Below are 18,370 nucleotides of genomic sequence, written 5' to 3'. Positions count from 1 at the left end.
CCTTTCACAATGGCATTTTTCTCAGACAAAGTGCTTTGCACACACATCCAGTATAAATACATTTGACTTATCAGGAAGGTTGTTATATCAACCAACTATTCATGTTTTAGCTGCATGAAAGGACAGGTGCAGGTCAAGCTAACAAGGATCATTGTTAAAATGCCTCATAAATCATCATAGAGATACCATTAGCAATGCTGTCATAACTTGTGTCATGACATTACCAAACAGGATTTGATAGCCTCTCAAATATGTACATAAACCTTCATTACATAATTCACTTAACATTTCGTTTCTGTTCTTGATTCTATGACATCAATATGATCTGTTCTTGTTAGTACAAAAAGTATCTGAAATCATTCTGTCCTAGGTTAATATGACTGTGTCAATACACGTGATAGAGCGAAGGGAATTTCTTTATGAAGATAAAACCCACAGTCCAAAGGGTTTTGGTCAGCTTTGAAAGGACGTTTTTGTCTATATTAACAGAATGTACTGAATATCAAGAGGCATGCATGCCCTTTTGCAAATAGGTGTGTTGATGTTTACATAACCATTTGTCAATTACCATTATATGCCATGTTCTCATTATGCACTTTCTCTCTCTGTCTATTTCTCTCTCTCTCTCCTTCCAATGATAGAAAATAAAATAGTGTGATGCAAGTATAAATGTGTTTATGTGGGTATGATAATTAGTAACATACACAGAGGGACTGATAAGACCTAGATCTCAGTATAACTGTTTATTGTGGAAATGCACAATACTCTTATACGAAGTAAATGGACCTTGATGGGGAGAGCACTTACAGTCAGAGACAATTAATATTCATCCTACATTACAGCGATTATGCGAACATCTCTCTCATTCTCTAGTATCTAGGGACACAGGGACATCTGAAGAACATGTAATCAATATCTATTAGGCTTAATATAAGGAGAATTAGATTTCACCACCACACAATTCCCCTGACTGACTGTCAAATATCATAACTTAACTGGACATCAGATACTTGTCATGCAAACTGAAAGGGGTGCTGGGGAAGATGACAAAAATGTCAAATAAGAGATACAGCAACATGATTAAAAGTTGTTTTTGTTGAGTGTTATTATTGTTGCAGATGTCAGTCAAATAAATAAATAGATACTGAATAACATTACTCATGAAAGGGTCTTGAGTTTGAGTATTGAGCCACAGGACAGATCTTTTGGCACTCAAAAAAGAACAGTTAAGAAACATTTTTGTATTGGACCTGAACATGTTCCACCAATAGTCAAAACAGTAGTTTTTATATAATGGGAATATATTCATACAAGAGGCAAAGCAAAATGGCTTAATTTTTTTTATTATATTTTACATTGATTTCCAATATGGTTATATACAGTAGTGTATGTATCACGATGACTCTTGATGGGACACAGAAATACTTTGAAGGTAATATATTTTGTGGGTTATATTACTATCAATTTGATTTGAAATCTTAAATTGAAGATGACAAAAAATAGGCCACAATGCAGCTAAACAAAGTAAAGTTGAGTCATTAAAATGGCAATTAAAATTCTGTAGCTTCCTGGTTTCAGTATATAGTATTTATCTATGCAACTCTTGCCATGCACAATATTTTTTATGTAAAAATTCTAAATAAAGACATAAGAGAAGAAATACATTAAAACAACAATGATTTAATCTCCTGGTAGGTACAAATTATGAGTCTGAACCTTTACACGCAACCATAAGTGTTGTCAAACACACAATTATATGTTGGGGGGAAAAAAATCAATAATCAGGATTTATGTGAACATTTTGTACACGTAGACAATTGATTGATGAAACATTATACACTGAAATGTATACATTTTATGTATCAGATGTGGAAAGGAGCTAGTAAGTGCTGATACGCTGTTTCCATTCCACACGATACTCAATTTCCAATACAGTTTCTTATTCAAGTAGAATTGTGTTCCAATGTGAAAAAATCCCAGTTTAAAGTGCTTGATATCAATAAAATACACTGCTTCATGTCTCGGAACAAATTATAACCAAAATACAGAAAAGCATGAATACAATATTAATAAATGTAAAAACACAATGTGATGAAATAATTATTAAATAATGGTAGCTGTTTTTATCATGAAATATCACGACATACAAGTCATTGCACATTGCCACATAAATATTTTTCCAGGATACCTAGAGAAATTGGTTACAAAGAGACGCTCCAAGGACCTTTACAACTTGATTTCAACAGTGGATACATGTTAGGTACATACAATACCCCTGTTCAAGAGCATCTTCCATGACTCAAGAGTTCAACTGAATGGAGGGTCTTTATAGCTTCCATCCACTTCAATGTTGAAATCCAAACAGCCGGGTGTATACTAAGTCTGTAGGTTGTTGAACCTTGCAAGTGACAGAACTGGTAACGGTGCACAGAAGAGCATGTTGTGAGTAACCTCTTGAGGATGCCTTTCCTCTCAATGTTCACTTCTTTTTGGCTGTTCTAGGATCAGGTGTGGAATGTGGTGGCCTATCAGGGTGGCAGCAGAGGTGGTTTAAAGGTACAGGCTCCAGTACAGTGGCGAGGGGTCAGCATCTTGCAGGAGAAATGGTGTAAGGCGTCGTGAGCTTCTGGGGAGAAAGCAAAGCCATCATTTAGACGCATTGGCAGGGGCAGAGCAACTTCAAGCAGGACCAAACTGTAGCAAATAATTAAAATGTAGTGGGTTGTGGTGAAGGATGAATACATTCAAGAAGCATATTAAATAATACATTTCACTTATCTGGTATACTAAAAGTAAAATCCGGAAAGTGAAATTGTGTGCATATTTTGAGGTATGAGAAGTAACATCACAAAGGTGCTGTCATATTATAACCATAGAAATTGAATCAAACAGGGTAGAATAAAAAGTAGCACTTGCATATACGGTTGGCCATTTAAAAAAATAGGTACTATATTGGCACTGTAAATCTATTTCCACCACAAAAATTACCTTTTAGTTTCTGCTGTATTGCATAACGAGCCTTTCTTTCTTGATCCAACTCGCTGCACAAAGTGTCTAAGCATCAAAAAGGAAAATGAAAAAAGAAAAAAAAAACGCTGGTTGAGCTACATGACAGCGGGTGGTTTGAAAAATATGTAATGGGAGGCGGTCATTTGTTTATCCCTAGGGCATTTAGAGTGACCCTTCAGTGTACTTGACCTTTGTGTTTACACAACAGCGTGCGTTAGCCTACTGTAACACTAGACCTCTCCGTCAAAGGGCGGCATCAGTTGTTGTCTGCATGTAACCGATATGACAGTAATGGTCTTTTCAATTTTCCAAAGCATAATTTAAATGCAAAAAAAACTTTTAAATCAATCCCTGCTGTGGTTTTATATTATTATTGTTGTTGGGTCAGCTATCCAGCCCAAAAATATAACATGTTTACTGTTGTACAAGTAACGGTTTGAGGATTAGACTTCAGCAAAGACTTGTAATTTGATTAAAACCGAATTTATGCAAGTGTCACTTTTCGTTTTTAAGGTTGGTTCGTTTAAAAAGAAAGGAAGTCTATACCATTTGGCCTACCTTGGTATAAAACATTGTCTGGTGAAATTAAGTCACAATGGATTAATTTCATATTTTTCACATTCTAACGTAGCCTATAGAGTATTGCAAATATTGATATTGCCAAATATTAGCCCATGGTATTTTTTTGTAATACTAATTTAAGACACCGACCTCTAACAATCTGAAGCTGCTGGACCATCTCCTCTCTGTATGACAATTCTCGTTTCATTTGGTCCTGGAAATTATCTAAGGAAACAACAGAACACAGAGTTAAGAATATTCTGAGAGCACTCCATGCAAAAAACGATGTAGGCCAATAGATCCAATACCTTTCAAACTTTGAAATTCACGTTCCAGCTTTTTCCGCAGCTCCACTTGTTCCAAAAGTTGCTTTTGCAGTTCCTCTGCAAAACGAAGACGTCGTCATAATTAAGATCTGCTCATCTCGGCCTATAGCTCTTATCAATGTAAATCTAGCAAAGCATGTTTATAAATGCAGTTTATTTCCCAAAATTGTATGAATTATCTAGAGGGCTTGGCCGGTTTGAACGCTAATAGTCATTTCTCCCTACTGTTTCCCTAAGCAATGCTAAATAATTAGTAGCTTCCTTGCCTGAGGGTAGAGACATGCACACCGCAGCGTTATGGCCTGGGGTGGTTAAAATATTATTAGGCTAGTCTCTAAACGATTTGTCGTTGTAATGAGTCTTACCATAATGGTTAGCAAATGGAGAACAATTTAGAACATGTTCAAAATGTGTGAGGTAATTGGATGACCTACGACCAAATACATATATATTTTTCCCGGTTGAATATATAAACTATACTCTTTAATCGTTATTTCTGTCTTTTCCTTGCTAAGAAAGCAATATGCATTAGCCTTCACAAATCACTAGCAAGAATGAAATATGTTATATGTACACACATATATATATATGTATATATATACACACACACATTTAGGCTACTTTAAACTGTAAATATATTGAATCTCTGATCTTGAAAAATTCATGGCTCATAAGGCAAGAACAAACAAGTGACAAGCAGGAAGCTCCGAAATATAACTACGATTAATAAGGTGTTAGGCTGATTAAATTATATTGTTTTCATTTTTGGAGACTCATTGAATGGAACTTGATCAAATAACTTGGATAAGAAGCATGCAATTGAATGCTGGTTTATAATTCATAATAAAAAACGGTTGATCTTAAATTGTAAAATCATACCCTTGGCCATATTTCTCATGTCCTTTTCTTGGATTTTGCTGACATCACTGCACAATGGTCCATCACCTGTGACGCACTGAATCAGTCCCTCTACAGATACGTCCAAATGCACTGCCACAATAAAAAGTTCATGCAACCATTTATAGCTACAACTATGGGCCTACAGTCTGATAGAACATGTCTGCATAATAAACGTGCGTGTTTATTTTGCATTACAAATGCAGACAGACCATTTTGACCGACAGTAGAATGACAGACACACACTCACATGGGCTTTCCTTTTGGTCTTGGTATGTTTCCTCCAACATGCCATCTGGACTACCTACTCGTTTTTGTGGATCACATAAACGGTAGATTCCTAAAAGATGCGGACATGGCTGAAAGTTACCAAAAATAAAAAGCACCATTAAAATAATTTGTCATAATACAAAGATAATACCGTTCAATTCCCGCGGGCTGCTTGGAGGTTTTGATCCAAACGATTGGCCGTTCAAAGGCACGTCTTCGTCCTTTTCATGTGTGTACACCTGCGAAATTAACCAACCAATTATGGTCAATGCAGCCCCCAATTATATGTAATCCACTTAATTTCCCAAGTAATTCTGTCGAATATCCACGTATTCTAATTAGGGGTGTGATTGATAGGCCTATTCGTCTTTACAGATACACTATTCTCTAATAAAAACTAGCCAATAGCACGAGAGAAATAGCTCGCCAATTATCCAGAACAATAAAAGATAGACTATATGGGTGCGTTCCAAGTAGCCTATCAAAACAACATAAATCGATATTATTCAGATACCTCCCCAACAAGCCAATTGTGTAAGCATACACTAAATATAGTGATCGACACATTGATATCAGGTAGTCTCGATTATACTGAAAAATGAAATACACGTAATAGCCTACTCAAAAGCCTAAATCACTGGCCAAAAGATAGTAAAGAAGCAAACTAGACAAAATAATCAGAACGCAGATGCTTTTCAGAAAACCAAACATAAAATCAAATATTACATAGACCCGCAGTGAAAGAAAGCACAGGCCCTAAAGCTCACGTAAATTACATTTAATTTGGTCACTGTGACTGATACTAAAAGTTTGGAACTTGCAGTTGTCTGCAGTTTTCCTTCAATTGAACAGACCCACATAGCCTAAAACACACGATCACATTAGAACAATATTGCCCATAGCACTCACTTCATAATTTGGTGTGTGGTTACGCTCTAACACTCGCTCACTGCGTCTGTCGTCGTCAGATGACCCTGTGTGTGAATCATCCTGTTTCGGTCTTGGACTGGAGACAGGCTCTTGACTCTCCTCGGGCCCAGAATGGGACGAGTTTAATACCCGGGGACTTTGACGGTCCTCGACTGAAAGCTGGAGCGAGTCTTCATCGTCCTGACCCCTGTTGGACTCCACATCCACGTCGGGGTCGTCTGCACTGTCCACATCCGGCGATACGGATCTGTAACTGGAACTTTCACTTACGAAATCTGGGGATAAGTAACCGGATCGGACGCTGCTGTACGCATCCCTGTTGCCGTACAACTTGGCAATACTATCAGCATCTTTCACTACAGGCCTGAACGCGGAGATGTAGCCTATTTTCTGTGGCGCTGTGGGGAGAACTTCCTTTGACCGGGCCTCGTCCCCAGATTTATCTTCGTCGTTCCTGGCGGACTGGGAACTGGAACAGCGTTCGCTGTCGTTGAAGCTGTCCTTCGATGTGTTTGCACACCGGTCACTTTGGTCCATAACCTCAAGCTCACTCTGCCGGACACTTAAAAGCTCATTGGACGGTTTTGGTTGTGACTGTTGGTATGGTGGTATTGGCAAGCCACCTGCTGTAGGCCAAAACATGGGGAAAGAGGGATAGAGACTGTCCTTTGCGCCTGGCCAAAAGACGCCTGAGACATTGGTTTTATTCATTTCCCTTACTCCCTCGTCCTTCTTTTGACACAATCCAAATGCAGGGAATCCATAAGGGTGGGGGAATAGGGGTGGGGGGATTTTTTGAAGCATCCCAAAATTCTTACTTGGTACAGGGATAACTGGATAGTTCCGGACACTATTTGCCAGGCTTATGTTGCTACCTCTGTCCTCGTCACAGCGCAACGTTTTTCTGGGGACCTCGGGGGAACTTCTTTGGGGTACATTTCCGGAGGCCTGTGACTTTATAGACATTTCAGAGCCACTCATCGGTAGAGTCCTCTTACGACTGCCGCCGTTAAACATTGCCTTTACATCCTCCCATGCATGTGCAACATCGTCCGATGAATTTTTGTCAGTAAGTTTGAGATGACGTCTCCAAGAATTGAAGTTTGCTGCGTCTGGCTGGGTGTATTTGGAGTCAGGAGTACGATGAGAATGGAATATGAATTTATTTGGGGAAAAATACATGTTGCAATATGTGCATTTAATGCACTTCGCCCTCGAACTGTTATACCTGGCCGGTATGAAGTTACCTCTGCTTCCCCACGCGCATTCGTGAGAAACATCAAATGCAAAATTTTCTGGTAACTTTGGTGGGTTGTGAGCACCCAGAAAAGATTTACATAGCCTTTCGGCTTCGCGCTTGGTAATCATGCCACAGCGCCTCGAGGATATTGGCATTGCGCCCGCTCGCCTCAGGATCTCGAGTTGAACAGGCGTGCACTGGACGCAGGTGATTCCAAGGGCTACACGTCTGTTGTGAATTTCGTTGTAGCTGTAGTTCTTTAACAATGTATTGGAGATTTGTGCCAAGCAGAGTCTCTCTTGGCCATCTATAACCAAGGATACAATGGGCACGCCATACAAAGCAGTCTCGCTGACTTGATTTGGTTTCAGGTTGGGGTTAGTGAAGCTTTGCACGTCCTGCTTGCCAGTTGGGGAAGAGCTGGAGTCTCGTCCCTCTGGTAGTTGACTCGGTGTCGACTCCATTCCTCGAAGTCTGAAAAGGAAGGTTTTAAGAATTGAATTAAATTGACCATGTCTCAGACATTTCCTTTGTATGCTGCATAGGCCTATTCCAATCAAGCCAAGCTGCAATTAACAAATTATCATCGGCTGAGAATTACTGCATTGGCAGTACAGAATTACGAAAACATTTAGGAAAATCTCACAATTGTTGGCCTATTATCGTGGAGATTTTCTACAATATTATTAAAGCACTAGCCTTTCAACCATTTTTACAAACCAATGCACTGAATAACCTAACAATCATATTCTATAAAGATACTATAAAGACTACAAGGCCTGGCCTACATATAATTGTTTTCTAATGTAAGGACATGGGTTATTTAGGCATAATAAAAAGTTTATAGTTGTTAATCAAAAAACTATTTGATAACAATGGCAACTCTTAAATTGACCCTGCGCTAGTTTGTTGGTTATCCGTGTGCAATAGGAAAGCCTATAGCCTACTTAACTGTTTCGGACATGGGTTATCCATTAGTCTGTGGCTTGGACCTTCTTAATGTCTTTATCGGCTCAGGGGCGAGAGGGATTGAACTGCTCAAGCAGTAGCATAAGATCCTTACAGGCATAAGGGCTGGAGTAAAATACACACTGAGCTGCATCAATGCGCTTACAACAGAGTCATACAACTAAGCCGCTTTCTTGGTAATTACACAGGTTCAGTTGGACGTCTTTGATCAGTGAATAACAGACCAGCCCTAAATACACAAACGGCTTTTATAAATAAGGCCACTTGTCTATGATATATAAAAAAAATTGCAAATAGAAAATAATGTTGTTGGCTGAATCGGCAGACAATGACGACACATCGGCACATGACGACGCGCAATTACACTTTCAGAGGCAAACACTTAAACAAGTGAATTTTTTGAAGTCTTAGCCTACCTTGCACTCAAGTCAATATTCCAAGGCAGTCTATAAATTGACAACTTTCCAGAGAAAAAAATAAGTAACTAAGCCCGAAAGTCAGAATTCCACTCGAGAATGAAGAGGCAAGGGATGCTGGACCAAGAGCACAAACGTGGAATGTCTCTCTTTCTGTCAGAGCAGAGAGTAGACTTCCATTCTCTTCGGCTCACACGGGCTGAGTGGCAAACGAAGGAGTGTCCACATGGTAATCCTCGAGCGTCGCCACTCCTCAACAGACAGCAGACGATCCTCGCTGGAAAAGTGACCGCTAAACTACTAAGGCACACCCACTTAGTTAACAATCATTCTGATTAACCATTTGTTTCCGGGGCCAGGAAACAACAACCACTTAGTCCCTTAATATTATTTTTATTTAGGCTATATAGGCCTGTATTTATGTAGGATACAGTCAACTTGAGTGAACGACAGAGAGAATGAAGAAACCCAAATAAATGAGCAAGTTGCATTTTATAGGCCTAGGATATGAATTAGACCAAAATAAGAGGAAAATGTATTTAGCTACAATTAGCCTAAATAGCCGACCGTGAGAGCACAGTCAGTCTATAGTTCCAGTATTAGCAAACATAATATCAAATCAAAGGCAACAAAAAAGAATAGCCTATAATTAATCACGGTAGAAGACCATCTGTTTGACTTCTTGTGGAAAAGCAAATTAATGTCAGCCCTTCTGGTAAAGACGCCATGAATTTTAAGGCTTGCTTTTGTTCGTATGTCAAATAAATCGACACGTTTTAGATCACACATTGTGCAGTCATCTCAAATTTGGCATTGAAACTAAACCGAATTCTAGATGAGTCGATAACCCGCCGCAGGCAACACAGGCCTACGCACCCCCTCCTTTCTCCCTCATTGCCAATGCGCCTACGACCTAAACTGTCAACAGATGAAGACATTTGTTGAGCACACAGAACAAAGGAGGAAGGCTAACTAAAAGAATAGCCTAGGTTAACTAAAAGTTAGACTACTATCCTACTAGGCTATAATAGGATCCTACTATTACTGCCACCCCCCTCCACCTAACGGTTAAGTCCCAAACTTCAGCTTTAACACTCCGTTCTTCTTCACATCCGTTGACCGCATGAGGCCTACGCCCATCACTGCGAGGACTTGGTTTCCATCTCATTTACAGGTCTTATAGATTTTTCAACAAAACGGTGGAATTAACTCTACGTTTAACAGAGCGGGTGAGTCTCTACCCATCTTTCTGAGAAAAGCCTACCACTTGGTCTCCTGCTGACTTTACGCCCGTGTCGCCTAAACTTCCCATGTTAGCCTACCTACCAAGTCACACTATATCTTTTGCATACGTTTGAGAGAGAGAAACAAACAAAAGGAGTTAGTGTTTCTGTAGGCCTAGTATGTGCACGGTGACTGCTGATGTCACTCCTGAAGGCACTGAGATGTGAGGTAGGCATAAGCTAGTCCATTCACCAATAAGAAAGGCGAATATAAGCCTATAGCAACAGCCTATATTTTGTCATTTTGACAAAGGTGTCTGATAGCCTAACTGTCTAAAATATTAATAGGCTGCAGTGATAGGCTAGCCTATATGATCAAAAGAATGGGCTATAGGTTCTATAGGCCTAGTCTACAAAATAGGCAATTGCCTAAACAACAATTTGACCTGGCCGGCGTTGTCCGAAATTGATTAGGCTAGGGTCTATTTAGCCTGCATGCATTGACAACATATTAACGTGATAGGTTATTCCTCCCATTCGTAGGCTAAGTAGCCTGCTTTATATATTCCGCTACTTCCATGTGTTTATCTTTACATTGAGACATGCATGGCCTTCAAAAATATGCCACAAAAATATTCTGCTATAGGACATTGAATTTGCAAATGAACACTAGCCATAGTCAAATTTAATTGAACTGTTTCAGCCTTATTTTGCAAGTTTATAAGTCAGGTTAGGTTTTTGTATAGGCTACCTAGACAATATTAACGTCAGTCATTCTATGACATCGAAAACTGAACTGTGCTTGTTCTGCGATGCTCCAACGTCTAAGTCTCAAATGTCTAGCAGTTCCATCAGCTTAGCTCCTTGCAATATTGATGGAGAAGGGGAACATGACTCCGATCTGGCTGCGACGTGTCCTCTTTCACAATCAAGATGCTTTTCTCCAGCCCAACAATAATTACAATTTCATACTGTAATTATTCCTCTCTTTTTAATTATTTAGAGGCTCAAATGAATGCCCCATTGTCACCGCTTATATTCCGCCGAAACGTGAGCTCACGTGGCTCACTACACTCATGAAGGCGGGAGTTCATCGCAGGTATATAGAGTACAGCACGTGAGCAGCCCTGCGAGCTTTTAATTAGACATTTCAGCGGTAATTTTAGGCGAGCTCTTTATTACCGTTGGATACACATCAAGGATGTCTTTTTCAAAGAGTAAATTACCTGAGCCTCATTTATATGCATTCAATTGTTTAAACAAACCTGCGCTAAAATATTAATGTGTTCTGGGTTTAAGTCATTAGAATTCCAAACTCTCTGGAGGAGAACGTCTAAATAGAGTAGGCTAGGTATTATGTAGACACATTGACAAGGCATAGCCTATAGCCCAGAACTTGAAAAGGCTAACTTCAATCTCAATGTATTAGCCTAGGCTACAACAGAAAAAGCAGCTGTTGTTTTACAACAGGCCTACAGAATTAGCCTATTTTATAGCCTACGCATGACATGCAGAAACTTTAAACAATCTGCAATAGTCCATAACCTATACTGTTTTGGATTCTTGCTCATGTTTAGGCTACTACGATCACATGGTTCCGCATCCATTGAAGATCATTTCTGAGTTTCAAAAAAAATAGCCTGTTCAGTTCGTTCAAGTCTTTAGGCCTATTTAGGGTCACGCGTATGATTCTGTTATGTTTAAGTCCAATAGCTATAGCTGATTTCATTTTTGTCCAAAGAGCCTGCATAAAAATATGTAGGCCTAAGCATCCTACTCTCAAGGCTACAGGCTGAGTTTGGTTTCAAGATGTCATATGAATCAAATGCGCCATATTCAGGACAAGTTTAATAACAGCAGCAATTTAGGCTGACTGTTTTATAATTAACAGTTTTATCAGCACCATATAAAATCATGACCCCCAATAAATTCAATTTTAGAGACCAATCAATCCTCTTCTTATGCTACATAGGCTATTGATCCTTCGCAGTGCCCGGTTCCCCTAAATGGGCTCTATTTGCCCGTTTTGTTTCCAGTGAAAAGAGCATTTCGATTCCACTTTTTATTGGGAAAAGATTGCTCCAAGAGAAACGCATTGGCTAGAAAATTAAACGGTGACATTTTAATTACTGGACATTGATAAAGGGATCCGGGTAATGGCTGTGTACAGGGCGGGCACTCATTGTCAGCCCTGGTGTGCTTATCAACTTGGACGGCTCTCTAAAAAGGTCACGCAGCATACAATACAAGCGTGCCTTTGTGGCAAATGGGAATATGAGTGGGCCCGGAACACTTTAAATGGAGACGCATCTTCAAACAATACGCGCTCAATGTCCCTGTGGAGATGTCTGCGTTAAAATGAGATTGAATGTCCACATTTTCATCCGAGACATCATTGCATAGGTCACATTTTAACATAGCAATATCATCTTTAGCCTCAAACCAATCTAATTTGTTTACGATTTACATCTGTTTTAATCATGCATTAGCTCTCATGCCTATCACTGTTTGTTGTTTAGAAAAATTATAAACTAAACTGAAGAGACACGTTTGCTAAGGATGACTGTCAGTTACCACACACAATGAGAGTCTTCTATGTTCATCCTTTGAGAAGATGAACATAAAAAAGCCTGCGTTTCAATTGTGAATATCCATTTTATACTGTTTTAGTTGAGAATCATAGGCTGAGTTGTGTTTGACTCTCTTAGATTAGTTTATAAAACACTAATGAGAGAATCTATTTCCATATTGAAGCAATAAATACAAATATTTAAACAAAAAAGGAAAATTGAGTACACGTATAAAGAATTAACCTTAAACATGCATAAGATTCATTATTCACATCAGTCAGCTTCATGGTAAATAAACATACAACTGATCAGGCATCTAATTTGTCTTATACAGTTATCAGGGTCACATAAGAGGGGGCACAGATAAGTTGGTTGATACTTTTGTACAATTTGTGATTATAACAGAAAATATTAGGTCTCGAGTGAAGGGGGTGAGAACTTATTGGGAAACAGTTTTTTTGTTGTATCTGTACAAAATCTTCTCCCTTAAGGTAGTTTTATTGCATGTTCTTCTTTCATGAATATGATTCGGATGTACAGTACTGAGTGAAGAACAAGTAACAAATAAAATACATGTATTGCAGCTCAGACTAGAGTATTTAATAAAGGTCACTCATCACAGACAGTGTTGTTCTATGTACAACACTCAAGAATACATTCTAACAAACTATTTACCACAAATACTAGTTGACCTTATCAATTCAGTTTAAATGTGTGTGGGTTCTAAAGTGCCTTAAGATACAAAAACAATAATTTGACAACTAAATAATATGTGCAAATATGTTTTAATGACCTGTTGTTAAAGCATTCACAAGCACTACAAAGCCATTTGTTATTGGGATTTCTGTATATTCACAATACTATGAAAGTGTGGATAGCTTAGTTATGTTGAAACAGCCAAACATTTTTAAGTATTAGGTCAATAATGCTTAAAATTTAGCATACACTTTAGAAATCCACCCACCTCACGGGAACCTGAATTGGCAAAGACTTTGTCAATGAAATGTGAATTCAAAAAGACAAATATACCTCAAGGCTTTCAAAAACTATACAGAAAGTAGCTAGATTGTATGGGTATATAGCATTTTATATAGCATTAAGCTACACTACCTGTCTCTCTATGCTTTGCCCTCTATTGCAACTCACGTTAGGGCCATTTCGCTGAACATTTTTCACAAGTACAAAGACTGAGACAGTTTTGACCAGGCTTTTGTTTCATATCTTGTTTAAGTGCATATTGTAGTCAACTTGTTAGCTTGTTTTAGATGGCAACCCCTCATATTGTCCACCACTAAAACACTTTACATTCACATTAATCCATAGTTGCATCAAATAATTATGATTACCCCCCACTGAATCAAAGCATTTGATCAAACCATGACTGAACTAGGTGATTTTTACTACGCAAGTAAAATAAGAAATACTCACTATTCACTAAGCTCAATATCAGCTCAACTGATATTGTGATATTGTAACAATGTATAACACATTAAGTCATTTCTGATTTGATACACACATATAGGTTTAGTTGGTATGGTATGGTGAAAATGCTGTTTTGAATGTCCGTGAGGTTTGAATGTATTTGATCAAATCATGCTATGGAATCATTGCAGTTTGGTCTGTCAATTAAAGATATTCCTTGACATCTTAAAAGTATGAATGTAAATTTGAACAAAACCATTTGTGGAGTTGTAAAAAAAGATTAAGCTGGAAATGGCACAGAGAAGTTCAGACAATGCAACACAACTCTGTTGATGAGACCCTTGAGGTGCACTTACTGTAGTAATAACAATGTAAAGGAATATACAAATGTTTCCATTCAGCAGAATGCAGTTAGATAACTGCACTTATACACAGGCACATTCATTAGAAAGCGACACAAAGTAAAGCCTAGTGATAAATCAAAATCATCCCTGGAATATAGCAAGTCAATGTAAAGCCATTTTTGCGCATTGGTCATTTTTTCCTGCTCATTACAATCACGAGTCAAAAGTTACAAACGGATTTACATACTGACCCCTTTTCCAATAATGTTGAACACTTCTGAGCATTTAGACCAAAAACGTATTGGTTTGGAAGCCAAAAAGTTGGATCCCAGCTGGAACCAAATAATAGGTTTTCCTTGACCTGAAGTGCAAACCATGACAACATCAGTGGGTGTGTCATTCTACCGTCTGGAAAGATGGGATGGAAAGGCAACAATGGAGAAGTTAAGTGAGAAATCGTCAGAAAAAAAGCATGCTGTGGTCTGCCGACAAAACCCAATGCTTGGTGATGATTTGGTAATCTCAGTCTCAGAGTTTCAGGAAAAGCAGCATGAGACAGAGTAAACTGTATGTCGAACTAGTCGAAGATTTGGCCAAGGCTGGGGTCACTTGAACTGCCACTTTTGATGATGCATCTTTTATTACAATGGTTACGCTCAAAACTGGTGGAAACACGGGCTGGTTTGCTAGATAGCACCAAGGTTCCAAGAGTCCTGAACGGAACCGGTTCAAGAATCAGAGCTAATTTGGTGGACAAGGAACAAAACAGGCTCAATCCTAATATAACTCCCATTTCAAAGTCAGAGAGGAACCAGGAGAAGAAACAAGCACAGAAAGTCATCTAGGCCGACTATGTCAAGCCATCAGTCAGTGCTGAGGGCTCAGATGAGGAGCTTCTATATATTACCCTAGAAAGCTGTGCTCCATCTTCACAAGATGCACTTCTTCCTGGCCCACAACAAATGCGAAATACATTATTCAAAGTATCACTGTCCAAATGAGCAGTCTATCCTTGTTTGGGTTTGGCAGTGGGCTTTAAGAAGGTCCATAAGGATGAAAGCTAGGGTGGATGTGGCATGATACACATAGCTCTTGCCTGCCTTGCAGGGAGAGGTAGCAACAGTGAAAGTAGGAGGGAGGGTCACATGCGTCCCTGGGCCTGGGATCTCCTTTCCTCCAGGCAGCGACACACCCACATGGATACCACTTCCCCATTGCCATCGTTGTAGAGCATAATGAAGGAATGGTCCTACAAAGAGAGAAAAAGAGAAATGGGACTGTATTCTTAACAAGTTTTATTGAGTTTGAGTTGGGTCTATATTCAGACCTATATTATTTGTCTAATGAATTGCAAAGGGACTACATATTGTTTGCAGCATAAAGAAAATATAAATACAAATTAAAAGGTAATTTATTTTTTTTAAACATCCAAATATATATCAAATACTACACTAAATAATGAACTACATTTTGAGCTGTAGATGGCAACAATGAATAACAAAACCTCTAATCTAAGTATAAGCAGGATATGTCTGTTCATGTCTACATTGACCAAGTAGCTTTTGTAATCTCTTTCACAAATGCAACATCAGTGACAAGAGTCCTGATGCAGGCTGACCTCATATGTACAACGTGATCTGATCTGGAAAACCTTGCGACTGACTTGTCACAGAGGTCAGATTGGGGTCGAGAGGTGAAAATGGACAAGGTTGTTACAGGAGATGGGTAGAGGGAGACTGACCGCTAAATCCATTTGGGGTGTCGAGCAGTACAATTAGATAATGGACGACAAAGCAAGGCCTGTCGAAATGGACATGTCAAACCTGGTTTAAGTGATTCCAGACTGTCACTAACAGGAACTAACACTGCGGCTCATGGTTTAATAGGGAGGTCCAACATGGGGCCAACACAAAGCGGTTACAAGGACCTTGGTTTGGGGACAATTACTACTGCTGCATGGACACATTTTTGGATGAGTTACACCAGGTGAACATAGAGGGCATATAGGATGCTCGCAGCAGTTTAGTTACATACTGTATAATCCAAAACATAACATGTAAAGTATGTAGAACTGTGTGGTTTTGATCAACTTCCGGTGTTGATGAGGGCATCAATAAATTATTACTTTGGTGGTATTCCTCTACTCAATAAATCTAAATGCAATGGGTGCATTCCACATTTACATCCCTTAGATATTGCAGTAACTGTTAGTCCAGTCCATTCTACACCAATCCAGTCCAGCGTGGGGTCTAAAGTTCTGGAGGACTTGGCCAGCTAGGCCCATTAATCCTAGTGTCCTTCTAATGGGCATTTGGGGCTGACATAGTCTGAGGTTAATTACTCTCATATCAAAGAGTGAGCGTGTGTGTGAAAGAGAGAGAGAGAGATAGGGTGGAGTGGACGCTCCTGGGTGCCCCTATGTGCTAGATACCTATCTCATCAATCATTTCCCTGTTTTACCGAGAGCGAGGGAGAGAGACAGAGAGAGGGTATGAAGGGAGAATGAGAGAGGGGAAGCAAAGTGATGCCGTTAATATTCAGCACTCAACCTCTGCTCTGGACCCTAACCTGAACAGACTGGCCATGTCTGGCTTGAATGAGGGGGCATCTGCTTATGGCATGTAATACCACTTAGATCCACTAACACATGCCAGCACTTTGTTCTTTTCAATAACTTCAAATATTTCTCTACGTGAGACATTAAACTCCAACAAAGTTAATTACAGAATCGAATTTGCTGCATCCCCACACACAAACACACGTTGGCTATGACCTGCCATTAGTTAAAACATCAGCCACCAGAATTAAGCTGAGACCCCAGAAGAAGTTATTAAGAGATGTTAAGTGGAAAAAATACTCTTTAGTTATATAATTGGAGGTGCTGCGGATTGACTTTTCACCGGTGAATGGATACGGGGAAGAAAAACTAATTCAAAAGTATGGTTACATTAATCACAGTCTTACCACATCAAAGTGGGAGAATCACCTGAATGCTCCATTCAAGTAAAACTAGCAAAACCCATGGGAAATTCCACCTTACTCTGTAATTGTTTGGAGTTCTTTGATAGGTTTTTTAATTGAAGATTAATTCATTTTAAATAACTATGTATGATTAATAAGCTCAAGAAAATTAAAAGGAGTCTAGGGCAATTATAACAAGTGGCTGGTCATCACCTCATTAGATTGTGTTGGAAGAGCAAGGCTGACTAAGTGTGTACGTGTGTGCGAGAGAGTGAGTCGGATAGACAGAGAGAGGGAAAGGTGTGGAGGTCAGTAGAATAACTAGGTCTTTGCAGATTTGCATGCTAATCACCAGCTCCCACTGGTAACTGACTGGCAGAAATGGGGAATGTGTGTTTTTGTGCGTGTGTGGGGCTATTAAAAGCTGACATTCTTTTGTGTAAAAGTAGGAGAGAAGTGATACATTACAGATAGGTAAATGACCATGACTCCACTAGTACTCATGACTTGCAGAAGTCAGCTAGCTCATTTGAACTGAATTTGGTTTACACTGTATAATAATGAGATTCAGTCAAAGCCACTTGACCCCACTTTCTTTAAACAAAAACTGAAATAAGAATTTTGTTTCAGCAAAAACACTTTTTTGTGTATGTCATTACTTTTGAGTTTGACGGGTGCTCTTTGAGTTAAGGTATCCCTTCCCAACTAGACATATGTGTGTTCAATGGGTTGAGGCCTAATCAACTATAGACCTCAATGGCAAGAACCTATCAATTTACTTGGCCCAGGGAAAAATGTGCTAAAAAGGGTCTGGTGTGATGGTGCTGACATCAAATGTATGGGCAGTGTTGGGAGTAAACCTGGTTGTGTTTCTTCAGAGACCATCCAACTAATGTGTAAACAAGTTGGTAAGACTGAAGACCTTTTAAAGCCCTGCATGAACACAGGTCCCAGTGGGGGAGTACAGAAACTCTGTCAGATTGGTGCAAAAGACACAACGCTTTTCCTACTTCCTTCCATTTTATTGAGTCTTTGCAGGTGATTGCGGTTTGATTGACAAGGGGTACACTCCTCCTGCCATTTTCCTGCCCCTATTCCCCAGCTGAGGGTCCTCATTGTCACCCAGCCTTTTAGCACTTTTGTCACTGCAGCCCTCACAATCACTCACCCCCCACCCCCCCTCCCCGTACTGCCAGATGAGACCCTTGCTCCATAACAAAAGGGACATAGTG

The 18,370-nt window shown here is 39.4% G+C and overlaps 2 protein-coding genes across 6 annotated transcripts in view; both read right to left on the bottom strand.

Annotated features, from left to right (window-relative positions):
- Positions 1–1,660: 1,660 nt before the first annotated feature.
- On the bottom strand, positions 1,661–7,749 carry skor1a (SKI family transcriptional corepressor 1a). Of its 4 annotated transcripts, none has more exons than XM_084682212.1 (8): positions 5,973–7,749; positions 5,215–5,302; positions 5,044–5,133; positions 4,776–4,886; positions 3,879–3,953; positions 3,721–3,795; positions 2,989–3,054; positions 1,661–2,626 (listed from the first exon to the last, which is right to left on the bottom strand). In XM_084682212.1, exons 1-8 carry the CDS (start codon positions 7,695–7,697, stop codon positions 2,529–2,531), a joined length of 2,328 nt encoding a protein of 775 aa, XP_084538338.1. In that variant the 5' UTR covers positions 7,698–7,749; the 3' UTR covers positions 1,661–2,528. The 4 variants fall into 4 exon arrangements, with proteins under 4 accessions (XP_084538338.1, XP_084538339.1, XP_084538340.1 ...); XM_084682213.1 differs by having other exon boundaries at positions 1,661–2,623; XM_084682214.1 differs by lacking the exon at positions 2,989–3,054.
- Positions 7,750–12,996: 5,247 nt separating this feature from the next.
- Positions 12,997–18,370, bottom strand: part of map2k5 (mitogen-activated protein kinase kinase 5) — a 40,609-nt gene continuing 35,235 nt past the window's right edge. For both annotated transcript variants that reach the window (XM_084682106.1, XM_084682107.1), the window contains one exon: positions 12,997–15,426. In XM_084682106.1, coding sequence (XP_084538232.1) covers positions 15,319–15,426 — 108 coding nt within the window. In that variant the 3' untranslated portion in view covers positions 12,997–15,318. The remainder of the gene's footprint in view (positions 15,427–18,370) is intronic.

This window comes from Hypomesus nipponensis, chromosome 19, assembly GCF_054491055.1.
Source record: "Hypomesus nipponensis isolate SF chromosome 19, ASM5449105v1, whole genome shotgun sequence".
NCBI lineage: Eukaryota > Metazoa > Chordata > Actinopteri > Osmeriformes > Osmeridae > Hypomesus > Hypomesus nipponensis.
This window is presented reverse-complemented; position numbering and strand designations above follow the sequence as displayed.

Excerpts from the sequence above, each read along its gene's own strand:
- skor1a (XM_084682212.1), bottom strand. The coding sequence starts at position 7,697 with ATGGAGTCGACACCGAGTCAACTACCAGAGGGACGAGACTCCAGCTCT. Across the intron at positions 5,134-5,214 it reads CAGCCCGCGGGAATTGAACG|GAATCTACCGTTTATGTGAT; the intron begins GTATTATCTTTG and ends CGCATCTTTTAG. Across the intron at positions 3,954-4,775 it reads CATGAGAAATATGGCCAAGG|AGGAACTGCAAAAGCAACTT; the intron begins GTATGATTTTAC and ends TTCGTTTTGCAG.